At 44.4% G+C, this 25,893-nt stretch overlaps 1 protein-coding gene and 1 non-coding gene across 2 annotated transcripts; both read left to right on the top strand.

Moving 5' to 3' along the window:
- Positions 1 to 2,750: 2,750 nt before the first annotated feature.
- Positions 2,751 to 24,416, top strand: PRDX6 (peroxiredoxin 6). The gene is made up of 5 exons (XM_075527631.1): positions 2,751 to 2,946; positions 7,433 to 7,589; positions 19,685 to 19,831; positions 20,799 to 20,945; positions 23,447 to 24,416. The coding sequence occupies exons 1-5, from the start codon at positions 2,852 to 2,854 to the stop codon at positions 23,573 to 23,575; spliced, it is 675 nt and encodes a 224-aa protein (XP_075383746.1). The 5' UTR covers positions 2,751 to 2,851; the 3' UTR covers positions 23,576 to 24,416.
- Positions 17,511 to 17,657, top strand: LOC142437862 (small nucleolar RNA SNORA48). The gene has a single exon (XR_012782369.1). It is a non-coding gene; the product is annotated as a small nucleolar RNA SNORA48 (small nucleolar RNA).
- Positions 24,417 to 25,893: the final 1,477 nt, after the last annotated feature.

Below are 25,893 nucleotides of genomic sequence, written 5' to 3' on the forward strand. Positions count from 1 at the left end.
TTATCTTCCTTGTTTCAACTCGGTTTTTAGTAGTGCAATTATATTAAATGTGATTCATTAAATTGTGAAAGTGCTGGAATTAGGAGCAAGCTCTGTAAGCTTAGTACCTGTAAAGTTCTTCCTTCACAGCATTCCGGGCGCTGGTGGACTTGTATGCCCCCAGTCTGTCTTGGTGAGGGCTGGTAACTGTTTCCACATACCTGTATATTGGAAGTCTGAATGTATACCAATGTTCAATACATTAAATTCTCATGTTGCAGGGACTGTTTAAGAAATCTGACCCGCCAAGGTCAATTGACTTTTCTGAACTCTTAAACTTCATTGTAATCCAATGAGTGGAGGAAAACAATCCATTTAACATCATCAGTGGTATCCCTTGTGCCACATCCTCTTCTAAATCATCTTGAAATTTGGCAACCCCCTTTTGTTTTGCGTTGTTTTATTATCTTCAGCAAAATTGAACTTTTCTGTTATATTAGTGATATTGTTTGCTAATTTCTACATTCTGCTGGGTCACCTTTCTTTGGAATAAACACAAATAATCAATCTCTTCTAGTCAGTTGACCACGTAGCTGTCTCCCAAATTACTTGATATAGACCAGTGAGTGCTGTCTCTTCTCACAATCATTTTGGTCTTATCTTTCTTTCCTGCCCTTTAAATGACCTTCTGACTTCTTCATAATGATGTTCTAAATGTCATCCCATACCTGGTCAGGTCTTCTTTCATGAGTGTTCAATGCATCAAATCTGTTCTTGACATGCTTCCTAAAGTCAGGTGAGATATACTTCAGGTGGTATTTTGGCTCTTGTAGACTTGTTTTAATTTTCTTCAACTTCAACATGAACTTACATATGAGCAATTGATGATTTGTTCCACAGTCAGCCCCTGGCTTTGTTTTGAATGCTGATATAGAGCTTCTTCAGAGATGTAGTCAATTTGCTTCATGTGTGTGTGTGTGTGTGTGTGTGTGTGTGTGTTAGTCTGGGTACACTAGAGAAACAAATCCATGAACACACATATGTGTATAAGAAAGAGATTTATATACAAGAACAACTGAACTTTGAGAAAACATCCTAGCCCAGTCCAGATCAAGTCCATAAGTCCAATATTAGCCCTTATTTCAATACCGATCTATAAAGTCCTCTTCAGACTCACAAAATACATGCAATGACGCCGAATGTAGATCACAAGCCAGTGGGTAGAAAGTCTTTGGATCCAGTGTCATTGCAAACATCTCAGCGCTGGCAGGGGTCTCTGCATGGCTTCTCCAGCACCCAGGGCTGCATCAGGGTGGGTCCATGCGGGGGATTAGACCAGCTATCCCTCATCAAGCTGGGTTCGAACTGAGGTGTGTGGATGATTGGAAAAGAAAGAGCTATGTACAAAGCATGGGATCGGGAGGACGTCAGTCTGATTGACTGAATACTGAGGACTTTTCCCACCCGTGCAAGTCAATCATTTGACAGCCTCCTTCATCAACATGTCTCGTGCGTTTGTCATTATTGCATTTAAGTCTGTCTTCCCTGTAAAAGCATGGACTGAACTTCTCCATTGTAAGCCAGGGCTGGCACAAGGTCCAGCACATTGTAGGCAAACAAGAGTTATATAAAAGCCAATATCTTCATCCAAGTGACAGCTTGGAAGTAAAAACACTCCCCATGAGTTAAGAGTACTTTACCTACATCATGGAAACATTTTTTTTGGGGGGGGCGGTAAGGGAAAGGAGGGGAGGGGAAGCTTTTCCAGATCACTCAATCAATGCTGATTCAGAGACCTCTTATGGGTTTCCTAGGCCCGGTCTTCCCCCACAGGGCTGCTGGTGGTTCCAAACTGCACACCAGGAGGAGGGCAGCCCAAGGCATAACCACTGCACTACCAGGGCTCCTCAATCCAAAGCTGCCCTTATTCACTTCGTAGCACATGACCTTCTTTTTAATTCCCTGAATAATTAAGTAATAATCTGAATTGGACATATTGCTATCTAAAATATTCTTGATCACATACTTACTATCCATCCTGTGTCTAGTAGGAGATTAGAAAGAATGCTGGATGTGAGTGGCACATAGTAAGCACACACATGAACTTAAACTTCCCACTTTCCTGGGTGGCAGCATGGACGTGCACACAGTAGGTCGCAAGTAAGCATGTTTTAAATATTATATCTAGATTCCATAGCTACAGCGTTGAATATTGTTTGGTTCAAAATGAACTCAGATAAGAGGGGACAGTAAAGCTAAGTTTGCTGCAATACGGTAGCCACTTCCTCTGACATAAGGCGCTCCACAAGTTTGTCTTACCACATCTTCTGACAAGAGACACCACTAATCAGAACTAGGCGGCTGGGCGGTCAGGTCTCTAAACGCTCGCATTATTAAGTAGGGCTGGGCGGAAAAGGTCACTTCTATGTCGTGGGGAGTAGGTGCGCCAAGAGCGCCTACACTCCACACGGATCCGTGCGGCGCCCCGTGGCATTAGGCTCTCTGTCTACACCCAAGGCCCCAGAGCCCCGCAAGGTCAAGCTCGGTCCCCGCCCCAGGTCCCCGGTCCCGACGTCACTGAGCCCCGCGCCCCGTGAGCGAAGACCCGCGCGGGAGCACGCAGGCCGCGGGAACCTTGGCCGCCTCCACCCCAGGGTTACGCCAGTCGGGTGCCGGCTCCCGCCTACGCGGCCTCGGGCCCGCCCCCCGCGCCCCGGGCCCGCCCACCGGGCCGCCCCGCCCCGCCCCGCCCCTCGAGGCCCCACTTCTTCAGGCGCCGGCGGGGACCGCTACCTTAGTCGCTGCCGCCGCCAGCCGCGGGCGATTGCTGCAGTTGCGCCTCCTCGCCCGCCGCGTCACCGCCGCCGCCGCCATGCCCGGAGGTCTGCTGCTTGGGGACGAGGCCCCCAACTTCGAGGCCAACAGCACCGTCGGCCGCATCCGCTTCCACGACTTTCTGGGAGACTCGTAAGTGGCCCCCTCTTAGCCCTGCGTGGCCTCCCGTTACGTCCGGCCTCGGAGGTGCTGCCCCGAGTTCTTCTCCCTTTCGCCCTGCCCCCCTCCCCGCACCGGTCCCCGCACGTGCCGCTGGGCCCCTCCGCGCCGGCCGCTGGGCCGCTACGGCCCCCGGTGTGGCTGGCCCGGCCCGGCCCGGTCCGGCCGGGGGAGGGGGGAGGGGGAGCAGGTCCCGGAAGGTGGGGTGGGGCAGGGGGGTCGGCGGGTCCTTCCGCGGCCGGCCGGGTGCGGGGCAGGGGTGGGGAGGCATGTGCGGCCACTTCCGGGGACCCGTGCCCGGGTGGCACCACCCTCGCTCCCTCCGTTTTGGAATTTGCTCCCTTGGGAAGACGGGTGCCTGAAGCCAGAGGCGGAGGACACAGCTCCCTGCCGGCCGCAGGTTCGGCGAAGGGCGCAGCGCGGTTCTGTTCCTGCTGCAGGGTTTACAGGCTGCGGGGCACACCGCGGGGACGTGCAGGCCGGCCACGCAAACCGGCCATATCACTGCCTGAGAAACTTTGGCCAGAGCCGCCTGCACTGGTCAAGATAGGAGAACAGCTGTGGGAGGAACCAAGGAGCACTGTAGGTGTGCCCTGCTCTCCAGAACTTGCAACACCGAGGGCAGGGCTTTCCGACGTCGTTGGGCCGCAGGGACTTACGCTTGTCCACGGAGGCCCTCCTCGCCGCAGGCGCCGGGACCCGAGCTCCATCCCGCTTGGAGACCCCTTTGTTTTCCTACGAGTTTGTCCCGCCTTGCCCCATCCCCCTCCCTTGCTGCTTCCAGAGCACATGGCCTTACTGGGAATAGGGCCGCTGACCTGTAAATTCGCCTGTCCATCAAACCATTACCACTAGGGGGAAATGGGTGGCACCCTGGTTTTACAAACCCTGAATCAGCGTATATGAATTACTTAGCTTATATTATGATTCAAAAGTTCCTGTGACTCCACTACATAGTGCGCTCAGGCATTTATTTCCTCCCCAGCGTGTGTACCTTTTACATCCGGTATGCAGGGAGATGATTCAAAAGTTCCTGTGACTCCACTACATAGTGCGCTCAGGCATTTATTTCCTCCCCAGCGTGTGTACCTTTTACATCCGGTATGCAGGGGGTAAATAGATGTTTATGAGGTGACTCTGTGATTGCACGGGGCTCTGCAACCTGGGGAAATTTTTATACAAAGCACCTACCTAGCTCCTTACCTTTAGGCTCCTCCTCCAGCCACTGACTGGGGGAAAGTTAAGTTTGGTGAGATAAGAGAGTAGGCTTGGAAGGAATGAGCTCTCAGACCTTGAAGGCAAGGGAAGACTTCAGAAGGACAGAGCGTGACCAGGCTCACAGCTGGGATTTACCGAAGCCTTTTGGAGCACTGCTTCAAAACTCCATGGGATTTTCAGAATGTTTCCTCCTACTCCCACCTCCAGCCTTCCCCTCCAAACACAAAATCCTGCCAGAATGCCTGGTTTTAAAATCGATCTTTAACCAATAATAACATCAAGCATATTTACTACATTAGAAAAATTGCAGTAATTTAAATATTGCCACGAAGCTAACCATTCTATTTCAGTATTTTGTTGCGTATTGTCCTGTCACTCTTATCAACTTGATCCAAAGTAGTATCTTCTCTAGGAACCAGTAAAAAGATGAAATGCATCTGCATCTATAAGGAAATAATATAGTAATCAGTCCAGGATCAGACCTGGACTAGTGTTCTCTGCCGCACCCAAAAAAGGAATTGGGCCCTTTATGTTGTCATAATACATGAATCTAATTTTTTTTTAAATCTGATGCTTCATGTGAATTTTTCAGGCTGTCAGTTTTTGACTACCGCTTATTTCAAGCATAACAGTCAAGTAATCCACCCCTCACAGTTGGGGCAGGTGGGGAGGGGCTTGGGTGACACAATTGGTGAGTTTAATAGTCTTATTGTTTCCTCTGTTTGCAGAAGCAGCTCCTCAGTAGTACCTGTTCACTAAACAAAGTTTTCTAAGGGGATGTTCCTTTCAAGGAGGAAATTTACTCTTGAAAATGAGGAAGGAAGGAAATGGGATAATGTAATTGAATTAGTCTTAAAAGCGGGAGGAAGGCAGACCAAGCAAAATAAGAAGTTCTTGGGAATTAATCATATTTCTGGCCATGCAATAAACTAGAGTTTGGATTCTGAGGGATGGAGACTATGAAGTGACTTAAAACCAGTTAGTTCCTTAGCATGATTCAGCAGAATAGTCTCTTAGCTCAATAGAAAGAGAGCTCTTAACTATTCATCACCATTGCCCCTCCATAGTCAGAGCAGAGGAAGCCCCGTTCCATTTTTTCTCCGCATCAGAAGACTTGGTTTCACCTACCTTTAAATGGGGCCCTTTCCCCTAGAATCTTAGTGACCTAGGGCTTCGATAGCAGAAATGCCACTCGGGATGACCTTACCAAATGGCAGGTTTTTATTTCACAGTTTTAAGAGTCTAGAAGTTCAACTTCAGGCTGTACACTGTCTTCCTATCCCTCTCACAGGTCCTTTTTGCTCTGCCCACTCCCTTAATCTCTTATGTGTTTGTAAAAATTGACATGGGAATCCTGCCTTTCACTGCGGGCTAGGCCAGAGCATGTACACAGCTACAGATAAGAGCTTAGGACACACAGGATCCAGGTCAGATAAGCTCCTTGGGAACAGAAATGGGAGTAGTGATACCGGGAGGGTAGGGGGAAGGTGAGGAGAGGAGGAGGGACGAAACCACAGGGGATGGGAGACAAGGGCTCAAATCGATTGTAAATATTTGGAAAATAATGATGGCAACATATGTACAAATATGCTTGATACAATTGATGTATGGATTGTTTAAAGAGCTGTAAGAGTCCCCAATAATAATGACATGGGAGCAGCAGCTAATCTCTGATTTCACAAGGGGTTAGGGGAAGAAACCAATTACCAGTTCCAGGCTGATTAGTCAGAGGTGGCCAGCCTTCAGTCAGACTTGCCTCCATCCTCCAACCTTCTTTAGCATTTCTGACACCAACCCTCCCTCCTGTGGCGCTCCCTTCTCTGCAGGATCTAATAATTCATTACAGTGACTATACCGAACTCAAGGCGATTCTCACCATCATGGGTTTTAATTAGGGAAATTTTTAACAAGAATGCTGGGAGAGTGGAGGGTGAGTGGGTTGGAAAGGGGGAACTGATTACAAGGATCCACATGTGATCTCCTCCCTGGGAGATGGACGGCAGAGAAGGGGGGGAAGGGAGACTCCGGATAGGGCAAGATATGACAAAATAACAATGTATAAATTACCAAGGGCACATGAGGGAGGGGGAGCGAGGAGGGAGGGGGTAAAAAAGAGGACCTGATGCAAAGGGCTTAAGTGGAGAGCAAATGCTTTGAGAATGATTGGGGCAGGGAATGTGCAGATGTGCTTTATACAATTGATGTATGTATATGTATGGATTGTGAGAAGAGTTGTATGAGCCCCTAATAAAATGTTTTTTAAAAAAACCACAAGGGGCAGTTCTATACCGTGCTATAGGGAGGCTCATTGTGAGTCAGATGGCAGTGAGTTTGGAATTTTGGAGGCAATTTGAAGATAAACAGCTGTGTCTACCTGCTTGGTTTGAAACAAGAAAAAAACTAAAAGAAGCTGTAAGACTGGGTGGAAGTGTTGTTCTTTTGTTAGAGACTATCACTGGGTGTCCTGTTTGACAAGTTAGATCAGTCAAGTAGTTTTACAGAAGATTATGTGCATTCATTCCAAAGAAGCGGTGACAACCTTGATTGCTCATATAAATAGGAGCTAGAAACCTGTTGGTGTCCTATTACATAATCTGATTATTATTGGGGTCAGGCAATTGTTTGGATTCAGGGCACATTGGGACATCCATTATTAGAGCCGGATGCTTATTGGAGCAAGAGTTTGTGCTTAGAGAAACTGTAGAAAGTAAGGAGGGGAGTTAAGTACTTCAGTAAGCTACTTGATTTGAATAGAACAGATTTCTTTTTAACAGAAAAGGCATCCGGGTGGCACCGGCACCATAGCTATTGACAGAAGCAACACTCTTCAGTTACAGTCTTTTAAACTACTTATAACTCGACTTCTGTGTCTCTGAACCAGGCCGTGGACATGGGCTTTTATGTGAGTAAGCAGGTTGCAAAACCAAACCCGTCTCACAGCGGGAGTTGTTTCTGACTCAGCAACCTGCAGGACAGACTGGAACTTCCCCTGAAGCAGAGGACCAACTAGGGTGTTCAAACTGCTGATCTTGCAGTTAGCAGCCCAACATGTGACCACTCTGCCACCAGGGTTCCTAGAAAGTTGAAAAGCACCCCTCCAAAAGAAAGGCTAAAGTCGCTTTGTAAACATTCATTTCCAAAAGAAAAGGTCTGTCTTTGATCCGGAAACCCTGCTTCTCACTGTGGCTGCTGTTGATGATGCCTCTTTGTTCACTTGTGACCTTCTTTTCCCTCCTTTCAGGTGGGGCATTCTCTTCTCCCACCCTCGGGACTTTACGCCAGTGTGCACCACGGAACTTGGCAGAGCTGCCAAGCTGGCACCAGAATTTGCCAAGAGGAATGTGAAGTTGATTGCCCTTTCGATAGACAGTGTTGAAGACCATCTTGCCTGGAGCAAGGTAGAGTACCAGCAGCCTGTGCTTTGCCCCTGAGGTTACAGATGATCGAGATTAGCTTGGGTTTTTGATGTGAGAGTACAAGTACACCTCCAGTTCAGACTTCACTGATGACCTGAACATCTGACCTGGATTGCACAGTGAATGACCATCACATGGTTCTTAGTCAAGTGGTCAGCCCGTAACCCTGAGTTTGTTGGCCTTTTCAGTGACTATCCAACTAATCCTGAAGCATTTTCCTGTCTTGGCTTCCGGGACATCCTATCTTGCTATTCCTGTTCAAGCCCTTGGATTGACTCTTCATGATCTCCCAACTCGTAATTCGTGCTGGAATTGCCCCAAGCTCATTTCTTAGATCTCCTTCCTCTTTCCTGTGTACACTCTTCCTCTGGTAGGTTCACCCAGGCACATCTTCAAATAGCTGTGTGCGCCAAGTCCCAGGCCAGATGCCTGACTTCCAGATTGGTATCTCCTCTGGGCTGTCCAGGCGTCTCTAAGCCAACAAGTCCAAAACTAGGCTCGTGTTATTTATCCCAGAGTTGCACACATCTCAAGTAATGGCAATTGCACTTTGAGTTACTCAGGCCAAGCCTGCAAGAGTCATCGTAACTCCTTCTAGTCTTTCCCATCTTTTGTCTCATCTCATGTCTACTTTGTCGTAAGCTGGCGGGCTTTACCTTCAAAATGCATCCAAAATTATATTAGTTATATTGACTCCTCTCTTTCCTGGTGTCTGAGGCTTGCCCTTAGCTCTCTTAGGTGTCAACTCAGGTGATGCCGCAGTAAGTCTCTCTCGGCCTCCTGATCTACAGGGATCCATCTGCTCTATATTCCCTATTTGTTTCCTCTTTTTGCCCTTGCCACCAAAGACTGCATATTGCTTGTTTCTTTTGTCCCTCCCCATAAGTATAGACTCCCAACAGGAAGAAGACAGGTGTGCGCACTGGTGAAGCAGTGCTTCTTAGTACATCCAAAGTTCTCCGTCTATATTTGTTGAATGAACAAATTGTCCACTTTCATCAAAAAGATTCACTTGGATGATAATTTGGGCTATTGAAACCTACTTGAAAACAATTCAAGGACTTTGATTTTGTTACACTGTGCTTCTGAATAATGATTAACCAAGAACCCACTGCCATTGAATGGGTTCCTGACAAAACAGTGACCTTATATAAGGTTTCTGAGACTGTAAATCTTTTTTTTTTTCCCGGGGGGGAGGGGGCGCTTGACTCCTATTTCTAGGAATGCCTCCGTCCTTAAAGATTATTATTATTTTAAAATCATTTTATTAAGTGCTCATGCAACACTTAGCACAATCCATACATACATCAATTGTGTAAAGCACATTTGTACATTGATTGCCCTGAGACTGTAAATCTTTACAGGGGCGGATAACCTCATCTTTGTCCCATTGAGTGGACCTTGGACTTTGCATGTAACAGTCCACCACACACCCAACAGCACCATCAGGGCTCCTTGAAGAATAAAGATAATTAGTTTTTATTGTGAATTAGGTGAAAGTTTACATATCAAGTTTTACCTTCAATCATTCCTAAACATCTTGTGTCTATTCGTCCACCGCAATCCCCTAAAGGTAGCCTCACTTACCCCACTTCCTCCCCGTGTTTCCGGTGTCATCCTTCCTTTCCTAACCCTCGGAACTTTAGCCTTGGGTACATGCTTTGGATCTGAAATGGTTGCTATTTGTAGCACAAGGCGGTGCCCAGCTGCAGAACTGAAGGGTAACTAACTCCAAGGGCCGTAGTCTCGAAAGTTCTTCTGTCTCTATCTGACCAGTCTTGTTTTTATTATTAATTTTGTTTCACTCAGGATAGCTAACTTTTGAGGAAGCAACTGAATAAAAGATGAAGTATTTTACTGACTTGTGATTTGTTGACCAGGCTTGGATGCCATGATCATTTCATAGCAGTTAATTCTAAATGTGTAGGAAGATTCTTGCATAAGAGAAAAGGGAAAGGAAATCCTATTTCTTGAGGTAAATTTTTGTTTTTCATTCCTTATATTTGGCAGTGAATGTTAACTAGCGTTTCTATAGTATTTGCACAGGCAGTTTCTCATTAAAGTCTAACAGCAGCGCTTTAAGGGGGGAATATATAGTCCCCAGGTTAAGAATGAAATCAGTTGCTAGGTGTGTCTTTAAGTTGAATTTGTAGGTGAATCAGGCCAGGTGCGTACAGTTCTTATTTAGCCTTAACTTTAGTGCCAGAAAAAGGGGCCTTTAGTCACCCTACAGGTCCCCTAGTGATAGGTCTTTGGGGCTGCTAATTATAAGTCCGCAGTTCAAAACTGTCAGCCGCTCTACAGGAGAAAGATGGGGCTTTCTACTTCCCTACAGAGTTAGCCACTGAAACTCACAGGGGCAGTTCTACCCTGCCCTTCAGAGTCAGAATCAACTCGATGACAGTGGGTTTGGCTGGCGCTGTGGGCTGGGTGCTGGGCTGTCCGCGCTCTTAAAACGTTACGTAGTCTGAATGGGAATCAACTTTGACAGTAGGTTTACTACAAGAAAAAGCCTTCCAATGATTTAAAAGCTGCATTTGCAGCCAGGAAAGGCGATTACGATGAAGACTTGGTTGGAAGTAAGGGCTGGCTCGTCTTTCTACATGAGGGCAAATTTACAGAACACTAGAGCCAAGGAGAGTCCTGGAGGTGTAGTGGTTACATGTTGGGCTGCTAACTGCAAGACAAGGCTTTCTATTCACCTAAAGAGTTAATTAGCAGTTACTGAAACTTACATTGCCCTATGGGGTCACTGTGAGTAGCCATTGACTCGGTGGCAATGAGAAAGGCCAAGAAGGAGATGCCCAGCCCTGGTGTGTGGTAAAGAGTTCAACTGAAAGTTCAGGAATTTGGGGATTCTAACCCACCAGCTGCCTCCTCCAGAGAAGATGTAACAGCCTGCTTTTGTAAAGATACCAGTCTTGGGAACCCTACAGGGCAATTCTGCTCGCCTTTCGTATCAGTTTGAGTCAGAACCAACTCAGTGACGCTGTGCTTTGGCCTTTTGGTCGTGTTGCCTTTGTTTCCTCGTAATTGTCCATCAGTCAGATGTTGATACCCCAGAGATGGCCTGTGTATGGGTTTTGCTTTCATTTTCATTTTTGCTCAAAGTTGGAGGGGGCTTGCTTACAGTTGCCCATCTAGGAAATTTTGACAGTGTGATCAGAACTTCAAACTAACTCTTTTTGATGGGAGTTGGTTACTTGTTCACTTCTATCAAGCTGATTCAGAGTCATACTCCATAAAAATTAGCCAGATTTAGGAAGGAATGAAGGAGCCATAATGTGCTCAGCTGCTAACCAAAAGGTGGGTGGCTTAAACCCACGCAGCAGTTCCACAGGAGACAACAGTCAAGAAAACCTTATGTGGCCGTGTTACTCTGTCACTATGAGTGGGAATCAATTTGATGGCAGCTAGGTGTGTTTAATACAGAATAAAGCCAAAGTGTGGGTTCTTTGAAGTTTATGGCTATAACGTAATGCCTGTTCTGCAAGTGGCAGCATTGAGTAATAATTAATTGCAAGGTTACCAATAATTAGAACTGTGTCACTAAAGAAAGAAATATAGGCTATTATGTAATTACCTTTTGAAGTTTGGAGCAAACCGGGTTTTAGAAGGAGAGCTTTTTAGATGTTTTCAGAATGGTGATTGCGTTTATAGGAAACAAGTTCCAGCCATCAGAAGAAATGTCCAAAGTTGGACACAAAATAAGCAGCTTATATAGGAAACCTCAAGTTGCCTTAACATAAAACCATAATAATCATTATTTATTCATGTTGTCTTTGTAGAGGCCGTGACAGCCAGTGGGAAGTTGGGATTCACTTATTGCTATCCATTTCAAAGTTTCTAAATGAGGAGGAGGGAGATGGATGGACTGTGTGGGGCCTGTTGCCTCCATGAACAGCTGCCTCCTCTGTCATGAGATCAGAAGACCTGGATAGTGCCCAGCGACTGTTACTAGACTTTGATCAGAGATTCTATAGAAAAATCCTGATCATAAAGGAGAAAATGCAGAACAGAATTTCAGATTCTCATGAACTGCAGACTTTTTGGAGACATAAACATAAAGGTTAGATGAATCTCTGAAATTTTACCTTTGAACCGTCAACCAAAAAAAAATCCTCTGAAATCTTTTTAAAGCCAAACTATACCTTAGCTTAAGTAGTAAAAAATGTTCACCTTGAGCTCCATGCTCTCACAAGAACTATGCATATGAAATTAAATTAACAACAGTAACTTGAATGATCAGCTAGGCAACTTAGGAGGACAGTGAGTTTATGTTACTGGGCGGGAAACAGCTCGGAAAAGGAGAGAGTGGTTTACACAGCTCCGAGAATGGAATCATTGTCCTTGAATTGTACATGTAGAAACTCTTGCTGTGCTCCACTGAGTATAATTTCTTTTTTTTTAATACTGTGTATAATTTCAACAACAACCAAATAAATGAAAAATTTTAAGATAGTGATATTTTTCATGTGTAACTGCGACTCTAATCATGTCTGTGTCTAATCATCAAGGCTCCCCATAATATTACAGATCTTACTCTACATTTAACTCTTATTTTCTGTTACTTCTCCAAACTCTACTCAGCCAGATTTCTCACTGTCAGTATTTATGCTCAGATTTACCCACATGTTATCATTAATATTTTCTCCTAAAAATAAGATCCTTTCTCACCTGTAAAAGCATTTCCCCATTCTTCAAGGGGTAAGGGAGAAGTCCTGCCTCTTAATCTTCCTAACTCATCAGCCCTCCATATGATTATGTTAGGAACGTCAGCATTTATAATCTGCCACTGAACTATAGCAGGCTTGTGTTTGCTGTTGCTGTATATGGGAGTCACCTAAAAAACTAGAAGTGCCATTGAAGGCAGGGACTGTGCCTTCCTCGTATGCGTTCCGTATGTGCTTCCCATCGTGCTTAGCCCACTTGAATTGCTGTATCAGTGCTTGGTCAAATAATAAAGGTAGACACTTTCTCTCCCCCACTCCCCTACCTCCAAGCTTTCATGGATAGATAGTAAAAGTAGAAATGAATGAATGAATGGGTCGCTTTTTATTTTCCTTCTATGTGGTCTTCACCTTAGTGTAATTGTTACTCTGCCATTTTATCTATGAGAACGTTATTTTTAACTTATCCTTAAAGTATTTATTCAACTCTCCATTCTTGTATATAATTTAAGTTTTATGGGGGGGCTTTTATTAATTTCTTTGTAACTTAATGTTTTAAGCCCCTTAGAAGGCAGGGACCAATCTACAGAATTTTCTTGGCTTGTGACACAATATCTAGATGTGATAGACTTAATGAGCCCATAGTTTCTAATGAACTTTGCATTATTTGGGGACTCAGAAATACCTTGAATTGTTACTACATTTCAACCTTTGTTCCAATGCACCTACATTGCTCAACCTTTGATAATCCTGAGCATTTCTTCATATGGTTCTTGGCCACCTGGAATTGTATTATGTTTATAGATTGCTTTGGGTAGTAACATTATTTAGTTATTAAAGGGCTTACTGTGGCTTTCAAAATACAATAAAAATGTGGGATTTTAAGAGACTTGGATCTGAAAGAGCTTTATTTCCTATAGTTCCAACCTTGGTCCTGTACCCTTTTAATTCTGACAATGAATAATTGGGGTGAGGACTGTTGGTTCATTATTAATATCACTTAGAAAATATTACTTTATTGTGATTCTGTTCCTCTCTACTACCTTGGCTATTTCATATTAAAAAAATACTTTTATTGGGGGCTCTTACATCTCTTATGACAATCCATATATTTATCCATTGTCATGCACATTTGTATATATGCTGCCATCATCATTTTATTTTTTTAATCATTTTATTAGGGACTCATACAACTCTTATCACAATCCATACATACATCAATAGTGTAAAGCACATTTGTACATTCATTGCCCTCATCATTCTCAAAACATTTGCTCTCCACTTAAACCCTTGGCATCAGGTCCTCATTTTTTCCCCTCCCTCCCCGTTCCCTCCTCCCTCATAGGCCCTTGATAATTTATAAATTATTATTTTGTCATATCGTACCTGTCTGACATCTCCCTTAACCCCATTTTCTGTTGTCCGTCCCCCAGGGAGGGGGTCACATGTAGATCCTTGTAGTCAGTTCCCCCTTTGCCATCATCATTTTCAACGCATTTTCTCTCTACTTGAGTCCTTTATATCAGTTTGTTCCCTTCCTCCCTCCCTCCCCCAGCCGCCCTCCCTCATGAACCCTTGATAAGTTATAGATTATGATTTTCTTTTTTTGTTGTTAGAAAAGGAGGGAGGTTGTTGCTTTATTTTTTAATTTAATAAATCTTTTTATTGGGGCTCATACAACTCTTATCACAATCCATACATACATCAATTGAGTAAAGCACCCTTATACATTCATTGCCCTCGTCATTCCCAGAATTCGCCTTCCACTTGGGTTCCTGGAATCAGCTCGTTTTCCTTTTTTTCCCTCCCCCTCCCTCCCAGTTCCCCCCTTTTCCGAGATGATCGTCCTCTTGTCACCTTTTATCCACTTTTCTTTTGTTCGACCCCTGGGAGGGGGTGAAATGTTGATCCCTGTGATCAATTACCCCTTCCTCCCCCTACCACCCCTCATCTTCCTGGTATCTCTGTTCTCATTGTTGGCTCTGAGGGGTTTATCTTTCCTGGATTCCCTGTGTTTTGGGGCTCTTATCACAGTGTGCATGTTCTGGTCTAAACCTATTTGTAAGGTAGAATTGAGGTCTTGATAGTGAGGGGGAAGGATGCATTAAAGAACTAGAAGAAAGTTGTGTGTTTCATCAGGTCTATACTGCACCCTGACTGGCTCATCTCTTCCCTGTGACCCCTCCGTAAGGGGATGTCCAATTGTCTATAGATGGGCATTGAGTCTCCACTCAGTGTTCCCCCAATCCCCCCACTCACATTGGCTATGACTTTGTTCTGGGTCTTAGATGCCTGATACCTGATCCCATTGATACCTCATGATCATGATCACACAGACTGGTGTGCGTATTCCATGTAGGCGTTGATTCTTAGCTAGATGGCCGCTTGTTTATTTTCAAGCCTTTAAGACCCCAGATGCTATATCTTGATAGTCGGGCACCATCAGCTTTCTTCACCACATTTGCTTATGCACCCATTTGTCTTCAGTGATTGTGTCAGGAAGGTGAGCATCACAGGATGCCAGAATGTTAGAACAAAGTGTTCTTGTGTTGAGGGAGTTCTTGAGTCGAGGCCCAATGTCCATCTGCAACCTTAATTCTAACATGTAGATATAAGTACATAGAGCTCTCATTATACATAAATATATTTACAAATGTACATGCCTGTATCTAGACCTCTATAAATGTCCTTTGCCTCCTGGTTCTTTCCTCTATTTCCTTTTATTTTCCTTTTGTCCTACCATCATGTTCGGCCTTCACTCGGGTTTAGTAATTCCTTGCTGCTACATTACCCTTGATTAAGCCCCACTAGTCATCCTGCGCCCTTCCTTCCATTGATTTTAGTTCCTTTGTAGTTCCCTTGTCCCTAGGTTGTCTCTCCCCTCCCCCTTCCTTTTTCCTACCTCCTCTTCCCCCATATTCCCTCCGGAACCATTAGTCCTGTTCTTTACATTTCCGAATTGTTTATCCTTGCCTATCTTATCTAGGTAGATATGCAGAGATATTAATAAATGCAAAAACCAGGCAAAGCCAAACAAAACAACAAAGAAGTCAAAACCAACAAAACAATAACAATAAAAAGAAAGCCACTGACAAAAATGGAAAAGCCTATAAATAGTTCAAGGTCTGTTTGTTGGCCTTTACAAGTGTTTCCCAGTTGAGTCTGATGGGGTGCCACACGCTGTCTCCAAAGTCTATTTTTGGTATTCCCTGGGGATTTCATCACTTTGTTCCCCTGCTGTTCTGTTGCATGCCCTTAGTGTTTTGCCCAGCATAGATTGTCACAATTGTGCAGATTGTGCACAATTCCTGCACTGTGTCTCTAGTGTTGTCCCCCACAGAGCTATGATTTAGTGAGGGGTGTCGTGTCTCGTGCTAGGGCCAGCCCTATGTACCTTTCTGTGCATTGTCTGCTCTGAGCAGGAATATCGTCCTGGGGCTTGGTGGGCCAGGATGTGTTCCCCTCTCTCTCCATCCCTCTTCAGTTCTCCCATGTGCTTTAATCAAATGTACCCCTCTCTCCAAGCTGTGGCTTCAGTGCTGCCCTCTGAAGTGCATTCTTTTCGGGGTGGTGTTGGTGGTAGTGGTGTCCACATAGTTGGGATTGGGACTGGTCCTGTAGACCTCTATTGGTTCCCTGGTACATGTCCATATGTTGTATTCACACCTTGGCGCATCAGGTTGAAACCTGGTTTCTCTCTCCCTGTCCTGTGGAAATATAAACAATACCCTCCCTTTGGGTGGGTTAGTGCCCTGCTCTCCCCTACCCATCTTTGTTTTTCTCCTTTTTCTTTCTTCCTCCTATTTAGTTGACTACCATATGTATCCCTGGGTTGGGCTGGGTCCCTCCATAGTACCTGGACCTCACACCAGGAATGTTTGTATACAGTAGCTTTTCCCCTATGCTCCATTTTTTTTTAAAGCTTACCTCAGTTGGTTCATGTTGTACTTGCCCTTTGTGCTTGGCTTACTTGACTTAGCATGATTTTCTCCAGTTGTTCCCACGCGGCAATGTGCTTCATATGTTCATCGCTGCTTTTTAGGAATGCGTAGTACTCCATTGCATGTATGTAACCACAGTTTTTAATTCATTCATCTGTTGATGGAAATTTGGGTTGTTTCCAACTCCTTGCTATTGTGAACTGTGCTCCAGTGAACTGTGCTCCAATGTTGGAGCACAGATGTCTGGCCGTGGTTTGTTTCTTGCCTCCTCTAGGTATTTGCCCAGTAGGGGGATTGCTGGGTCTTATGGTAGCTCGATTTCCATCTGTTTTAGGTATCGCCAAATTGATTTCCATAGTGGCTGTACATACCTACTCTCATGTTCCTAGCTCATCACAGCCCCTCCAACAGTTGTTACTTTCTGATCTTTTGAATTGGGCTATCTTTGAGGGTGTTAGGTGGTACCTCAGAGTTGTTTCAATTAGCATTTCTTTTATGGCTAATGATCAGGAACATTTATCGTATGTTTATTGGCCATTCGGATTTCTGCCTTTGTGAAACTTCTTTTCAGGTCCCACCTCCTTAGTGAAGTTAGTTTTTTTCTTATTGGAAGCTTGCAAAGTATTGCAGATTTTAGTCATAAGGCCTTTGGTGTGTCATTGCTAAAGCTTAAACTTTTCCTAGTCTGTGGGCTCTCTTATTACTCTCTTGGTGAATTCTTTTGATGCACACAGGTGTTTTTTGTTTTGTTTTTTTTTGTTTTTTGTTTTTTTGCTGATTTTAAAATGTTTATTTTTAAAAATTCAGTTGCTCTTTATACAGCTATCCAAAGTTCTTAATGTTTCTTTGGCAATGGATACAACGTAATTTTACAACTGTATAAAAGTCACCTTTGCCTTAGAAACAGTATTTACTGTGTGTGCATAGTTGACTGACAGAATTTTCTACCATCCAGCACCCTAATTAATTGAGCTGTTTCAAAAGAGATATTACAGGATTCCATACACACACACCCCAAAAAGAGAGAGAAAGACACATAAACACTTCAAAACACAGTATCACCGCCCATTCTCAGGCAACTTGCAATAATTGCCAAATACAATTTAGTGATAAGAAAAATCCTCTCAGTAATAAAAAATACATATAACTTCTAGTGCATTACTGCTTTAGTTTAATTGTACATAAAAATTCCCTTAATCTGCTATTCCAAGCATATTTATCGTTCATTTTTAAAGATGCTTTCTTCTCCCTCCCTGAAAGTAACTGCATTATTCAGTAAAAATGGCAAAAGCATCCCCTGGCTATGGGCAAAGAGACACCTGATTGGTGGTGGTGGTGCTCTTATATCAGTCAGGGGCAGAGCAGACTGGCAGCCCTTTGTTCATCCTAGCTTGATGCCTAGATCGTGGCCAGAGCTGTTTCATGCCTAGGGCACATTAAAAAAAATGGCAAAAGCTGGAACCTGTGTAAGGCAAAAGCCTGCCTGAGAAGAAAAATCCAAGATATTTTCAACTAAGAAGAGAGCGGTAGAAGAGTGGTAAGATGGCGCTGATCAAAGACAGAAAACATGTGAGACCCAGTAAAGCAAGGCTGCCCCGTTGGGTTCCAACTCTCAAAGGTGTTTTGTTATCTTTCAAATTAAGCATAAAAACACAAGAAACCCCATTGGTGATGACAAGTACACAGCAAACTCATGTTTCATTCACATCTCCATTAAAAGACTGAAACCAACAGTCAGGACCACGAAGAGCCAGGGCGCCCCCTAGTTTCAGAGACTTGTTTGTAGACTGCAGCAACTTTGTTGTCTTCCCTGTACTCAAAGTCTGCAAATTCTCTGCCCCCCACGTCTTCCTCTGAATCCACCACAGTACCTCGCTGGGGTGGTGAAAATCCCTAAGTAAGTGGGCTGAGGCGGTCTGTACTGCTTGATCCGTGGGGGCGGGGGGGGGGGGCTTTTTCTGAAAGGGTCTAACTGAGGGCTTGAACGACCTTGAGCTAACGGTGAGTTTAGAGATCTTGTATCCTGTGTAAAGGAAGAGCCCACTGACTGCACTGCTTTGGGATGAGCTACCACTGTTTGATGTTTCTGTTCCAAAAGATATCAAGGAGCTTCCAGCAACACCACTACCACCAAACTGCTGCCCAGCTATTGAACTTGGACTGAACTGACTGTACTATACACCGGCATCCTGCCAAAGGGTCCATCGGAGCCCACTGACTGGAATGAAGAGGGAGAGGGGCCTAGTGAAGATTGAACGATCGGGGGTTCTTGAGGCAAAGAGCACTGTGGTTTTGGTGGCTCACAAACAGGTCTTTACTGCCACTTCCATGGAATATATTGTGTTTAAAGACTTCATCTCAAGGTGGATTTGGACGATCTTGGTCTGTCTTCTGCACCAAAAACTGAACTTTGGCGATGGTGTAGAGCAGTGGGTCTCAACCTTCCTCAGGCTGCGACCCTTTCATGCGGTTCCTCATGTGGTAATGACCTCCAACCGTAACATTATTTTTGTTGCTATTTCATAACTAATTTTGCTAGTTATGAATTGTCATGTAAATATCTGATCTGCAGGATATATTTTCATTGTTAGAAATTGAATATCATTAAAGCATAGTGATTAATCACAAAAACAATATATAATTATATATTGTGAAATATTTCTTATGACAAATAAATGAAATTTTGTCTGGAAGCATGGTGTAGCATGGGTAACAGTCGTCAGGCCGGGTACTGGTAGATGGGCCTATCTGCATGTGGGCGGACCCACCTGGAGACGGATAGTGGAGCGGTGTCTCGGTTCTTAAGACCGAGTTCTTAGGTGACCCTTGTAAAACGGTCCTTCAACCCTCAAAGGGGTCGCAACCCTCAGGTTGAGAACAGCCGGTGTAGAGGATGCCCTCAAAGCTGATCTCCGCATTGGAGAGGAGGCTGATCTTGCTGTGATGTAAGGGGTTCCCCAGCTCTTGACACCGCCGGCCACTCGGGGCCACTAGTAAGAGGCTAATCCCATGCCGGGTCCTGTTCCGCATCCCCAGAGCCGCCTCACACTACATTGACAGCAGCACCATCTCCGCTACCCTCCCCCAGCCTCCTGAGAGGCGAGGGAGGGGCGGCGGAGACAGTGGCAGCAGTACATACACACAGGTGTTTATCTTCAGTCTATCCCACTTGTCAATTTGTGACTCCTGTGTTTGCGTCCTTCCCTATTTCCGAAAGCCTGTGTATTCCCTGTGCCAAGGTTCTCGGTAATGGCCTTACTAGTTTGGGGTTTGCCTAAAGGTCTGTGATCCACCTTGAGTTTTTCTTGTGCATGTGATGAGATAGGGTCTTGCTTCATTTTTCTGCAGGTAGATACCATTTTTTCTGGCATCACTTACTGAAGAGGGACTACCTTGGCTGTTAACCAGTTAAATTCAGAGGAGACACCTGGCTTAGAGTTTTTCTCCTCTTTTACCTGCATTTCAGGATATCAACGCATACAATGGTAACGAGCCCACAGAAAAATTACCTTTCCCCATCATCGATGATAAGAATCGGGACCTTGCCATCCTCTTGGGCATGCTGGACCCAGCAGAGAAGGACGAACAGGGCATGCCTGTGACAGCTCGAGTGGTGAGTCTTAGAAGTCCTTTTAGTGGTCTGCATGAGCAACCATGCTATATTCGTGTAAATACAGAGGAAAGGCTGCAGGCTCTCTAGGGTACAGTTGTGTATTAGTGCTCGTCCGTGGACCTGCTGGTGGCTTTGACTGCCGACCATGGAGATCATTGCCTAGTACATAACCACTATAGTACCAGGGCTCCTGTGGAAACCTAGCCAGGGCAAATGAGCAATTTCCTTACAGGGCATCTAGAAGTGACAGAATCGGGGAGCCACCACTATGGTAATGGGGATGGCTGACTTCATTGGAAAATGAGCGGTGTTTTCTTTGGCTCTTGGGAAGCCCTCTTGAAAGAGGTCATTTCCTTCTTCATAAAGCAACTCTTTTCTAAGTTTTTAATTATATTTATTTTTGGTGTTGGTTGTATGCAACCAGTCGTACGTCCATTCACGATTTTTTCAGTGACTGGTCATGTACTTTCATTTTGTCGCTGTTTTCACTGTGTCTACCCATGTTGTTTATCATCATGAATTTAGACTTTCTCATCTGTGTTTTAGATTTATTCTTGTCAGGTTTAACTCTGCCCATTAGAGAACAAACTCAGTCTTTCATTTGTGTAAATGTACAACTATAATTTAAGGTCTGATATTAACTCCCATTAGTATTTGTATGGTAAAATCATCCGAATTTGACAGGCTTGACATAAGCTTTCCCTTGGACTTTTCTGGATTTAATTTGCATCTCAATTTTTCTCACTTAGGACAGCGTGAACTAAATATAACTCCTATCTAAATTTAGAAAAGTAATTTGGAGAAGAAAGCTATATTCTAGACACTCAGGTGAATAGTGTATTGTATCCTTGCAGTTTTGTTTTGCTTTTGACACCTTTGCTCATTTCTCGTAGTGACATTTCCTAAATGGCTTTGCCATCAGAAGCTCTGAAGGAATGCTCTGTGTATGCCTTTCTTTCCTTTGCAGGTGTTTATTTTTGGCCCTGATAAGAAACTGAAGTTGTCGATCCTCTACCCGGCTACCACTGGAAGGAACTTTGACGAGATTCTCAGAGTAGTTCTCTCTCTCCAGCTGACAGCGGAAAAGCGGGTTGCCACCCCTGTTGATTGGAAGGTAAAGCAGGCATATACTCAACTTTGCTGAAAGGATCTGCTACTTGGGGCTCTGTATCTGGCCTACCAGTACTCTGGAATGTTCTTCTCCACGGCTGAGTGTCAGACTTACTAAGATACCATTGTCAAGGCCTTTAACACCTGTTAGGAGTCCCGGTGACATAGTGAGTTAAAGCACGGAGTTGCTAAGTGTTGGTGTTTAAAACCCACCAGCCTCTGCTGTGAGAAAGTTCAAGGCCTGCTTCTGTAAAGATTCAAGCCTCAGAAACCTCCAGGAGCCAAGTCTCTCTGTCCTGTAGGGTCAATAGGCGTTAGGATCAACTCAATTCCAGTGGGCTTTTATGTACAACCCAAATTCCATAGTGTTTTCTAACGTTCAGCTTACTTGGACAAATTTATTGGTCAAAATTATTCCTTTTGGTAATATTTTTTTCTCATCAATTTTCTGACCTTTTTTTTAAAACATTTTATTGGGACCTCTTATAGATGCTATAACATTCCACAATTCAAGTGAATCGAGCCTAGTTGTACAATTGCTACTACAGTCAGTTTCAAAACGTTTTCTTCGTATTGTAATACATATGTAACCATCTCTTAGCCCATCCATTATATCCATTCACCTGCACTTCTGTTATTTGCCACTCACTTTCCTTGAGAGGGGACATACACCCATCACTGCTAGCATCCCACGCGCCCCCCCACCCCAGCCTTCCCGTAGCCTCAGGGAACCCGTACTCCAGTTGCTCTTTCTGAAAGGTCATCCATCTTGGAATTCCTGCATCAAACTGTCTTAATCAGACAAGTGACTCTGTACGTTTGACTATTAATGAAATAAAACATGAGCCTTAATAGTAAAGGGAGAAAGATTCAAGAACCCTAGGATAGTTACATGTTTCATCAGTACTGTACCCCATCCTGGATTTATCATCCCTTCTGTGTGACCCTACTGAGAGGGATTGTCCAGTTACCTTACAGGTGGGTGGGTTTGGGGTCTCCACTATATCCACGCCCTCTTCCTATCGACACCTCATCACAGGCTGGCGTGCTTCTTCCCTGTGGACTTGTCGCTTCCCTGACAGATGGCTGTGTAACTACAAGCCTTTGAGAGCCAGATGCTACAGCTTTTGGTGGGCAGCCATATGAGCTTTCTCCACCACGTTGGCTTATGCGCCCATTTTGTTTTTCGCATTTTTTCTTAATGGAAAAATAGTAATAGCAAAACATGATTTGGCCACTTTTTTTTGGTGGGGGTGCACTTTTTAAAGTCATTACTGTATTAAGTAATATACACCTATCATGAAGTATTTTATTTCTCTTGAGCATCAGGCTTTAAACCAATGTGGAATTAAACCCCAGGATTTTGCCGAATAAGACACAAGAATGGTTTGACAATGCCAACCAGTAGCCAGTTGGCCTTGGGGCAACTCTGTTTCATGGCAACCCAGCAAGGGCAACAGTAGGGTTTTCAGTGACTGACTTTTGAGAAGTAGTGTGCCAGGCATTTTTTCCACAGATCTTCTGGGTATACTCAATCTCCCACTTTTTAGTTAACCATTTGTACTACCCAGAGTTGTCTATAACATTGTGACCTATTTTTTTTTTAATATGCCAGCCTCTTGTCTTCTGTTGTTGGTTTCATTTTCTGACAGGCAAATCAATTAAATTCTCTGCCTATTAATTGAACAAATATTTGTTGCGCTTCAGTGGGGGGCACTGGGGTAGGCAGCTAGCCATACCAAATCCCTGTCAGTATAGAACTGCTATACCAGTGGCCGAGTCAAACTGTAAACGGGTTTTAATACATTAGTGGGTGATGGGTGCTACAGATGAGGGGAGTCGGAGCATAGGGGCGAGAGGGTTGCCTTTTATATTTGGCTGTCAGCATGGTCTCTGTTTGACACTAAAGTGTCTTTGAGAAGGACATAAAGAAAGTGAGTGGCCTAGCCATGAACGTGAAGGGCGAGCTTGCGCAAGCTTTTACTGGAAAATGAACTTGTCCTGTTCTGGGAATAGAAGGAAATTAGCCGTGCCGAGGTAAGCAGACACAGAAGGCAGGCAAGGGTGCTGGGGATCAGGCAGGAGGCCTTCGTGAGGTCTAGAATAGGACTCCCTGGGTGGTGTGCACAGCTAGCTAGCTAGGCTGTTCACTGAAAGACTGGTTTGATCCACTCAGAGGCCCCTCTGAAGAAAGGCCTGGGATCCACTTCCAAAACAATCAACCCTTAAATAATATCCTCCAAAGTATGGCTGTACTCTGACACATGTGGGGTTGTCGGCAATGACTCGACAGTAACAGTAACTTGTTATTTCTTGTTACAATGGAGAACTATTTCCCTCACCAAAATGTCAAAGATCAAACTATGAAAACAAAATTGCTCAGAAGGGAAAACAGAGAACACTTGATTATTCTCATTAACATGTGCAGGTGTTTTTGAGAGTTAATCCTTGTCTTTAAGCATCCCTCTAAGAGGGAACTTGATCTTTCTCAATGTCTTTCAATAGGATGGAGACAGTGTGATGGTTCTTCCAACCATCCCCGAAGAAGAAGCCAAGAAACTTTTCCCTAAAGGAGTCTTCACCAAAGAGCTCCCATCTGGCAAGAAATACCTCCGCTACACTCCCCAGCCCTGAGTGTCTCTGGGAAGGTGGGGTGGAGCTGCTCACTTAGCACAGTGAGCCAGAGGGTGCCAGCTGCCAAATCATGTTTTCCTGCAGCAATCCCATAAACACATCCTGGTGTGATCACAACTAAGGTCTTTAGGTTGTTCTAGTACTGGCTTATTAAATGAAAGTGGCACAGAGATTCCTGGGGATTCGTTACTCTCTGTGCCTTCACCAGCGTTCTAATCCACTCATGTCTCTCAACACTCTGCTGCCTCTCTCTGGAGCGTATTCTGTATCTGGGACACGAGTCTTGGATCTTTGCAGAGTTTGTGTTACTACCTAGTACCAGTTCATGGCTGGAAAGCCGGCTTTACTCCACGGTAGAGTGACTTATCAAGTCCTTAGCTGTCTTAATCAAATCCTGTCTTCTGTGACCCATTTTTGGGAGTAACAGAATTGAAGTTGGGTTTCCTCCATAAGTACCTAAGTACATAGCCCAAGATCCTGGAAATAAACTGGATACTTGGTCTCCTGACCATAGCTGGGAAAAGCATTTTCAACCTGCGCTTTTCTTGTGGGAGACTGCAAGGAGAGAGATTCTGCTGTAAGAAAGTAATGGTGATGCGTTTCTATCAAAGTGGGGAAGCTACAGAAAAGGCTCTCCTGACTCTCCGGGAGGTACACCAGGGGGGCGAGCGACAGGACAGGAGCCACGTGCCTTTCACGCAGGTGTGCCGCACATCAAAGCACACCATAGGGGAGAGGAGAGACGATCGAAATGTTTACTACAGTGCTATTCTTGCAGTGGGTGTCTATTTTCTGACCTGCTTTTGGGGGATCCACAAATAAAATCTTTTATTAAACTGGATCAGAGAATTAATTATGTTGTCAAATTTTAAATGTCTAACTTGAACTCATGTCTCAGAAAGACAGAGGTTTGTTTCTCTTTTGGCTGGGATTGGCATTGGTACTCTTCTTCAAAGACAAATGAAACTGGGCGAGAAGCTAAGAACTTATGCTTTTGATCTCACCACACCGCCTAGCCCATTTTTCTCCTTCGTGACATTGTCTGCATGTGATAGTCCTTTAAGTTTGTGATCTTCCCAGTCTGACGCCTTGATGTGACTGCAAGGTGTAAACATGAACCTGAGGTTGTTACAAAAACATGGTCCTAAGTGCAGTTCCCCATGACTTGTCTGCGTCATAAATCACTACCTCCCTATACCTTGAACCTGTGCATTTGGAAGCTTTTATTATGCTGTGCTAGTAAGTCTTAGGTTTAGACAGCTATTCTGTGCCTGGTATGTAGCCATGTATGTAGTAAAATGAGGAGCCTGAATCCTGGTCCCACCCTGTCACTAAACCTTTAGTTTCCTTGAGTTCTCCATATGTAAACTGAGTGAAACTAAGAAGGGTGAGAATAAGTAAAGTTCTCGAGTTGTACAACACCCTCGGGGGTGCCGATCTGAGAGGAACTTAAGGTCTGCTCTCACCTCTTCCCTGAGTCAATGTACTTTTGCCTTTAAAGAATAGCTGAATGTCTAGTCTCTGTAGCAAATATCTTCTGACTGTTCCCCATGTCCTCTGACCTCTTTGCAGTTCGCTTTCTGTAGAACTTGTTTTTCCCAGAGAGTTTGGCCTCCGCTACCTTTTAAAGGGACAGTTCAGACTAGAAACTTGAGTCTTTACTGATCAGTGGGACAGCTTCCATTAAATTTACACATTGGAAGTCAAGTTCACCAACTTTCCCCTCAACTTTAGAGTTGTAGGGAAAGGAGCCAGATGCCTACATAGTTCTGGCTCTGTCACTAACTAGTCATGAAGCTGTGAGACTTTGTCCTCACTGCCATTGAGCCAGTGCTGACTCTGACTCCCTGTGAGTGGCTGAGATTAACAGTTTGCAGGAGTAGAAAGCTCAGTCTCTTCCTCAGAGCTGCTGTTTTCAAACACTGACCATGCAGATTGCAGCCCAAAATGTAACCACCTCACTACCAGGGCTCCTTATGAGACTTTGTACAAGTATTCTTTTCCCAGTATAAACTGTTATTTGGTGAATGTGCCACTTGAGTCTAGATGTAACCCTAAGTATGTTGGTTTTTTACAAATACGCTATTGGCAGGGAGAGTCAGATTTCCCCCGTTGAGAATTACCGCCCTCAGCTTTCATAGAACAAACTTAACGATGCATTCAGATTTTTGAGCGAATACATGACTAATGTGACCAAGAAGAGGAGAGGGATTTGGGCCCTTGTGACCTGTCGAAGAAAAAGCAAGTGTTTTGGCTGCAACAAATATACCTACTCCTCACTTAAGACTATCTCATCCCACATTTTGCCTTTCCAGACA

Source organism: Tenrec ecaudatus, chromosome 1 (genome assembly GCF_050624435.1).
Source record: "Tenrec ecaudatus isolate mTenEca1 chromosome 1, mTenEca1.hap1, whole genome shotgun sequence".
Classification (NCBI taxonomy): Eukaryota; Metazoa; Chordata; class Mammalia; order Afrosoricida; family Tenrecidae; genus Tenrec; species Tenrec ecaudatus.

What these genes read in the sequence shown, in the direction of transcription:
- PRDX6 (XM_075527631.1), top strand. Translation starts at nt 2,852, where the DNA reads ATGCCCGGAGGTCTGCTGCTTGGGGACGAGGCCCCCAACTTCGAGGCC. An exon ending in CACGACTTTCTGGGAGACTC is followed by an intron (nt 2,947 to 7,432) that starts GTAAGTGGCCCC and finishes CCCTCCTTTCAG; the next exon opens with GTGGGGCATTCTCTTCTCCC. An exon ending in ACCATCTTGCCTGGAGCAAG is followed by an intron (nt 7,590 to 19,684) that starts GTAGAGTACCAG and finishes CCTGCATTTCAG; the next exon opens with GATATCAACGCATACAATGG.